The sequence below is a fragment of the Penaeus chinensis genome, chromosome 31, assembly GCF_019202785.1.
Source record: "Penaeus chinensis breed Huanghai No. 1 chromosome 31, ASM1920278v2, whole genome shotgun sequence".
Taxonomy (NCBI): domain Eukaryota; kingdom Metazoa; phylum Arthropoda; class Malacostraca; order Decapoda; family Penaeidae; genus Penaeus; species Penaeus chinensis.
Window position 1 is genome coordinate 10,823,201 of NC_061849.1, and position 7,500 is coordinate 10,830,700.

Here is a 7,500-nt window from a genome sequence, read left to right on the forward strand (position 1 = left end):
AGAACAAAACACAAAAGGGGAAAAGAGAACGGAAACGAGGGGAAGGGGAAAGAGGGAAAAAACCAAGGAAAACCAAGAAACGGGAAACCCACCAAGGAAAACAAAAACGGAAAGGACGAAGGAGAGAAAAAAAGAGAAACGAACAAAAGGGAGGAAAAAGAGAACGGAAAACGGGAAAAAAAAGAACAAGGAACGAGGGGAAAAGGGGGGGGGAAAAAGAGAACGGAAACCCGGGGGAAGGGGAAACAAAAGGGGGAAGAGAAAGGAAAAAAAGGGGGAACAAAAAAGAGGAAAGGGGGAAGGAGAGCAAAGAACGAGAAAGGAGCAAGGGGAAGAACAAGGAAGGGGAAACGACAAAAAAACGAGAAGAAAACAAAAAAAAGAGAAAAAAAAACGGGGAAAAAGGGGCGGGAGAGCAAAAGGAAGGGGGGGGGAGGAAAAAAACGAAAAGCGAGGGAAAAGGAGAACAAAAGGAGGAAGGGGGAAAAAGGAAGAGAAACACGAAGGAGAGAACAAAGAACGGAAACGAGGGGAAAAGGGGGAAAAAGGAAGGAAAAAACAAGGGGAAAAAAAGAGAAAAGAAGGGAAAGGGGGAAAGGGGGAACAAAAGGGGAAAAAGAGGAAAACGGCAAGGAAAAGAACAAGAGGGAAAGAGGGAAAACGAGCGAAGGAGAGAACAAGAGAACGAGAAAGCGAGCGAAGGAGAGAACAAGAGAACGAGAAAGCGAGCGAAGGAGAGATCAAGCGAACGAGATAAGAAAGAGTACGAGAGATCGAGCGAACGAACGTGCGAAGAAGAGAACAAGCGAACGAGCGAACGAGCGAGAGCGCGACGTCTCCTCCATTGTCACCGGCCACCTTTGAACAAGCTTTCCGTCCGCTTTGATCTCAATTTTCAGGTATCAAAACGTCGGCCGGGCTGCATAATTCCCACTTGTTGGATCCCAGAACTCGCCCCCCCCCCACCCCATCCTCTCCCCTCTCCCTCTCTCCCTTCCTCCTCCTCCGGTATTCTTTTTCTCTTAGGCTCTGTCTTGTCTTTCGTCTTTTCGCTCTCGGGGATTTCTCTCTGGCTCTGTCTCTCACTCACTGACTTTTTCTCTGGCTCACTCACTTACTCACTCACTCACTCACTCACTCACTCACTCACTCATTCACTCTCTCTCTCTCACTCACTCACTCACTCACTCACTCACTCACTCACTCACCTCACTCACTTACCTCACTCACTCACTCACTCACTCACCTCACTCACTCATTCACTCTCTCACTCACTCACTCACTCACTCACCTCACTCACTCACTCACTCACTCACCTCACTCACTCACTCACCTCACTTACTCACTCACTCACCTCACTCACTCATTCACTCTCTCACTCACTCACTCACTCACTCACTCACCTCACTCACTCACCTCACTCACTCACTCACCTCACTCACTCACTCACTCTCTCTCACACACACACACACACATACACACACACACACACACACACACACACACACTTAACATCGGCATAAATAAACAGGACAAAATCCCATTAAAAAGAAAACATCAACGTAAGCAAAAAAAAAAAAAAAAAAAAAAAAAAAAATCAACATAAAAAAAACAAATACTCACGAATTTCTTATCGAGGAAGAGCGCCGTCTCGATGTACTTGGGCGTGGAGCGGACGTCGCGGGCGTAGCGGTGCCGAACCTGCTTCTTCTTCCGGCCGTGGTTCTGCCGGTTGTAGTTCCTCTCCCACATGCCCCACTCGTAGCCGGAATGGTAGCCGCACTTCTGCCGGATGTGGGAGTTCTTCGATTCGATGACGAAGTGAGGGTGCTTGGGCTGTGAGGGGAGAGACGTTTGAGCTGTGAGACTGGGTGGTTTAGCTTTTTTTATTATTCGCTTCTAATCTTTCGTTTACTTATCTGCTTCGAGACAAGGTGGTTGACAAGAAGTTGATGTGAAAAGCGGAAGGGCTATTGTTTTTTATATCATTAATTCACTTTTCTTTTTCGAGACTAGTTGGTTGAAATGAAGGTATTAGGTTCTTATACTGCCTACTTTTATCAACTCATCTATATATTATCATTATTATTTATGACTAATAACTATCAACATCGTTCATGAAAATTTATGTTAGATAAAATACACAGCTATCATAGCAAATACATTTAAAATTAGACAAAAAGGTCAAAATACCAGTACATATCAACAATATTTCCTCCCACCCAGACGGCTTGAGTAACAAAAAAAAAAAAGGCGCCTTCAACACCTACGGGCCTCGGAAGTACGGACCCAAAGGAAGGCCGTGACAATAAAGGGAGTAGGGTTAGGATGGTGAAAAAGAGAGGTGAGGAGGAGGAGGAGGAGGAGGAGGTGGAGGAGGTGGAGGAGGAGGAGGAGGAGGAGGAGAGGGAGGAGGAGGAGGAGGAGGAGGAGGGAGAGGAGGAGGAAGAGGAGGAGGAGAAGGAGGAAGAGGAGGAGGAGAAAGAGGAGAAGGAGGAGGGGTAGGAGGGGGAGGAGGAGGGGGATAAGGAGGGGTAGGAGGAGGAGGAGGGGGAGGAGGAGGAAGGGGGAGAAGGAGGGGTAGGAGGAGGAGGAGGGGGAAGAGGAGGGGGAGGAGGAGAGAGGTAAGTAGGAGGAGGAGGGGGAGGAGGAGGAGGAGGAGGGGGGAAGAGGAGGAGGAGGAGGAGATCGGTAAGGAGGAGGAGGAGGAGGAGGAGGGGGATGAGGAGGAGAAGGGGGAGGAGGTGGGTTGGAGGAGGAGGGATGGAGGAGGAGAGGGAGGAGGAGGAGCGTTGGAGGAGGGTTTGAAGAGGAGGATGGGTTGGAGGAGGAGGAGGAAGAGGAGGAGCAGAAGAATAAGGAGGAGGAGGAGGAGGAGAAGGGGGAAGAGGAGGAGGAGGAGGGGTAGGAGGAGGAGAAGGAGGGGTAGGAGGCGGAGAAGGAGGGGTAGGAGGAGGAGGAGGAGGAGGAGGAGGAGGAGGAGGAGGAGGAGGGAGGAGGAGGAGAAGGAGGAGGGAGAGGAGGTGGGTTGGAGGAGGAGGAAGGATGGAGGAGGAGAGGGAGGAGGAGGAGGGGTGGAGGAGAAGGAGGAGGTGGAAGGGGTGGTGGAAGAGGAAGAGGAAGAGGAGGAGGAAGGGGTGGTGGAAGAGGAAGAGGAAGAGGAAGAGGAAGAGGAAGAGGAAGAGGAGGAGGAGGAGGAGGATGAAGGGTACGAAGAAGTGCAGAAGATAGAGGAAGAAGAGGAGAAAGAAGAAGGGGACGAGAAAAAGAGGAAAAAGGAGGAGCAGGAGAAGGAGAAGGAGGAGGAGTAGAAGGAAAATGAGGAAGAGGAGCAAAAATCGGAGGGGAAGAAAAAGACAGAGGATGAGAAAAAGAGAACAGAGACAGAGGAGGACGAGAATAGAGGAAGGAAGGAGGGGAGGAGAAAAACAGGAAAAATGCAGATTAGGATGAGGTTGAGGAAAAGGTTGAGGAAACGGATTAGAAGAAAGCAAAAAGAAAAGGAGGAAACAGAGGAAAAAGAAGTATCAGGAAGAGGAGGAAGCGGCGAAGAAGGAAGAGAGGTAACGAAGCTGGAAGAGGAAGGAAGAGATGGAAGAGAGAAAGCAGCAGCAGCAGCAGCAGCAGGAGGAGGAGGAGGAGGAGAGCGCTCGCAATATAGGCCGTGTATGGTTGACATGGCTTCATCTGGAGTGGCTTCTGCCCTTCCTGGTGATCTTACGGCCTCGCCGCTCTCCTGTCGCCCGAGCCTCTTGCGCCTTTCTCTGACTTGCTCTTGCTCTCTCTTTCGCTTTATTGCTCTCCCTTTTGTTCTGTCTCTTTGACTGCCTGGGCTTTTTTTCCCTCTCGAATGGTAAGACGATCTTCCTCCTTCTCACTCTCTTCCCCTCTCTCTGTTGGTAATGCTCTCACTCACTCTCTTATCTCTCTTTCCTTTCTTCCTTCCTTCCCTCTTTTCCTCCTCTCTCTCTCCCCCCACCTTCCTTCCCTCATTTCCCTCTCTCCCTCTCTCTCCCTCCTCCCCCACCTTCCCTCCCTTCCTCCGTACCTCAGTCATCAACAGAATTTCCATCGCGCCATTAAACATTCATTATAAGTGTCACATCTGATTTAACCGTCTCATCTCCATACTTGATAACCCTTTTTTTTCTCTTTTGTGATAACCATAATAATGCACATGAAGAGGTGCCGTGTCGTGTTTGTATGTTTAGGGCTAGCTCGAGAGGCGGTAAAATGGGTGTCGAAGGAGTGCGAAAGAGGGAGGGAGGGAGGGAGGGAGGGAGGGAGGGAGGGAGGGAGGAAGGGAGAGGGAGGGAGAGAGGGAGAGAGGGAGGGAGGGAGGGAGAGAGGAAGGGAGAGGGAGAGAGAGAGGGAGGGAGGAAGGGAGAGGGAGAGATGAAGGGAGGGAGAGGGAGAGAGGGACGGAGGGAAGAAGGGAGATGGAGAGTGGGAGGGGGAGAAGAATGGAGAGGGAGAGAGGGAGGGAGGGAAGATGGGAGAGGGAGGGAGGGAAGAAAGGAGAGGGAGAGAGGGAGGGAGAGAGGAAGAGAAGGAGGGAGAGAGGGAGGGAGAGAGGAAGAGAGGGAGGGAGGAAAGGAGAAAGGGAGAGGGAGAGAGGGAGGAAGGGAGGGAGAGAGGGAAGAAGAGAGAAGGAGAGGGAGAGAGAGAGAGAGAGGGGGAAGGAGGGAGGGAGGGAGGGAGGAAGGGAGAGGGAAGGAGGAAGGGAGAGGGAGAGAGGGAGAGGGAGAGAGGAAGGGAGGGAGGGAAGGGGGAAGGGAGAGGGAGGGAGGAAGGGAGGAGAGAGGGAGGAAGGGAGAGGGAGAGAGGGAGGAAGGGAGAGGGAGAGAGGGAGGGAGGGAGGAAGGGAGAGGGAGAGGGAGAGTGGGAGGAAGGGAAAGGGAGAGGGAGAGAGGAAGGGAGAGGGAAAGATGGAGGGAGGGAGGATGGGAGAGGGAGAGAGGGAGAGAGAGAGAGAGGAAGAGAGGGAGGGATGGAGAGAGGGAGAGAGAGAGAGAGAGAGAGAGGAAGATAGGGAGGGAGGGAGGGAGAGAGAGAAGTGGAAGGGAAAAAGAAACCTTACTAGTTTTTATTACTTGTATGTTATCTATCTTCTCTATCGCTCAGCCTTATTCCAACACATCACACACTATCTTCCCACTTCCACATTCAACCCATCAATGTTGCTTTCATTAACTCGCAACAGATGGCGCTGCGCTTTGATTCCAGTCCCATTTTCTTTCGTCACCAATCCCAGCCATACACACGCCATCGATAATGTCTCCGACAATCTATCCCGTCCTATCCTCATTGATATTAGATACTAACCCGCAAAAAAATCCCGTGATAGATCCTTAAGGATAGATCTTAAAGAGAGAGAGAGAGAGAGAGAGAGAGAGAGAGAGAGAGAGAGAGAGAGAGAGAGAGAGAGAGAGAGAGAGAGAGAGAGAGAGAGAGAGAGAGAGAGAGAGCACTTGAAAATAGACTGAAGTAGAAAAGAAACAGAGAGACAGAGAGAAAGAGAGAGACAGACGTATATCAGAGAGTGCAAGGAAACACCTGTAGCTTGGCGCACAATAGCAAGGGGCTGAGGCTTCGCTAGCATAATGGCCGCGTGGAGTGTCCTCACTGCCTTCTGTTCTCGGCCGGGCCTCGCGTTTCCTCTTAGCTGTGGGGTTTCAGCTGCACTTTCCTCTCAGCTGTGGAGTTTCAGCTGTACTTTCCTCTTAACTGTGGGGGTTTCAGCTGCCCTTCCTCTTAGCTGTGGGGTTTCAGCTGCACTTTCCTCTCAGCTGTGGGGTTTCAGCTGTACTTTCCTCTTAACTGTGGGGGTTTCAGCTGCCCTTCCTCTTAGCTGTGGGGTTTCACCTGGTTTTTCCTCTTAGCTGTGGGGTTTCAGCTGCACTTTCCTCTTAACTGTGGGGGTTTCAGCTGCCCTTCCTCTTAGCTGTGGGGTTTCACCTGTTTTTTCCTCTTAGCTGTGGGGTTTCAGCTGCACTTTCCTCTTAACTGTGGGGGTTTCAGCTGCCCTTCCTCTTAGCTGTGGGGTTTCACCTGGTTTTTCCTCTTAGCTGTGGGGTTTCAGCTGCACTTTCCTCTTAACTGTGGGGGTTTCAGCTGCCCTTCCTCTTAGCTGTGGGGTTTCACCTGGTTTTTCCTCTTAGCTGTGGGGTTTCAGCTGCACTTTCCTCTTAACTGTGGGGTTTCAGCTGCACTTCCTTCGTAGGTGTGGGGTTTCAGCTGCACTTTCTTCGTAGGTGTGGGGTTTCAGCTACCCCTCCTCTTAGGAGTGGGGTTTCAGCTGCAGTTTCCTCTCAGCAGTGGGGTTTCAGCTGCCTTTTCCTCTTATTTGCGGGGTTTAAGCTGCGCTTCCTCTTAGCCGTGGGATTTCAACTGCGCTTCCTGTTAGCTTTGGGGTTCAGCTGCACTTTCCTCTTATCTGTGGGGTTTCATTTTCGCGATTACCCTTAGCTCTGGGGTTTCACTTTTTTTTTGACTGGGGTGTCCCATTTGCATTTTTATTAAGCTGTTGGGTTTCACCTTGATGTTTCCTTTTCTCTGTGGGGTTCCATCTTTAAGTCTTCTCTTAGCTGTTACATGTCAACCTTGTTTTTTTTTCCCTTAGGCTCTGGGCTTTGACCGAAGCTTCGACGTTTTTTTTTGGCGGGAAGCTTCACAACTGCATTGTTTCCTTTTCTTTTCTTTAATCAATATTTTATTAAGTTGTGAAATTATCTGTTAAAAAAATATTTATACCAAAATACATACAAGAGCGTATTCTCGATTTTTACTTCTGTTTATTGTCCTAAGCAATGTGATAATTCTGCTTCAGAAATGGTCGGATTCCAGAAGGAACAAGGGATTGATCATTTGGTTTACTCGATGACATCTATTCATCAGCGCTTCGAAACGGACACGGTCATGATTAGCGCCGGAGAATAAATGTACAGCGAAATACTACTCATACTAATACTTCCTCGTTTACTGCTGATGATGATACTAATATTAATACTAGTATTATTACCTCTATTAGTACTTCGACTTTTCTCATTCCCACTCCAAAAGCTAGTATAATTGTTATCATTACTACTACTACTACTACTTCTACTACTATTACATGCTACTACGACTACTACCACAACAACTACTACTATTACTTACTACTGCTACTACTACTACAACTACTTGAATTACTACTACTTCTACTACAATTATTTCCACTACTACTTCTACTACTACTACTACTACTTTAACTATGGTCCCTTTTTCTATTCATACTGGTACTATTACTCCTCCTCCTACTTACTACTATTACTACTATATCTACTGATACCACAACTGCTATTCCTATTCCTATAACTACTACTACTTCTACAACTACAACTATCAAAAAACCTTCTGGAAATGAAATAAAGAACCTTTATCTAATCTAAACCCTAGACCTGTTTTCACCGCACGTTTCGAGTTAGAAATACACGGGCATTAACGTCCAGTGAAACTCTG

General features: G+C 48.9%; 1 protein-coding gene across 1 annotated transcript in view; it reads right to left on the reverse strand.

Moving 5' to 3' along the window:
• The window catches only part of LOC125041701 (disintegrin and metalloproteinase domain-containing protein 11-like), a 215,660-nt gene that overhangs the window by 94,973 nt on the left and 113,187 nt on the right, over positions 1-7,500 (reverse strand). The window contains exon 7 of the mRNA XM_047636899.1: positions 1,624-1,836. Coding sequence (XP_047492855.1) covers positions 1,624-1,836 — 213 coding nt within the window. The remainder of the gene's footprint in view (positions 1-1,623; positions 1,837-7,500) is intronic.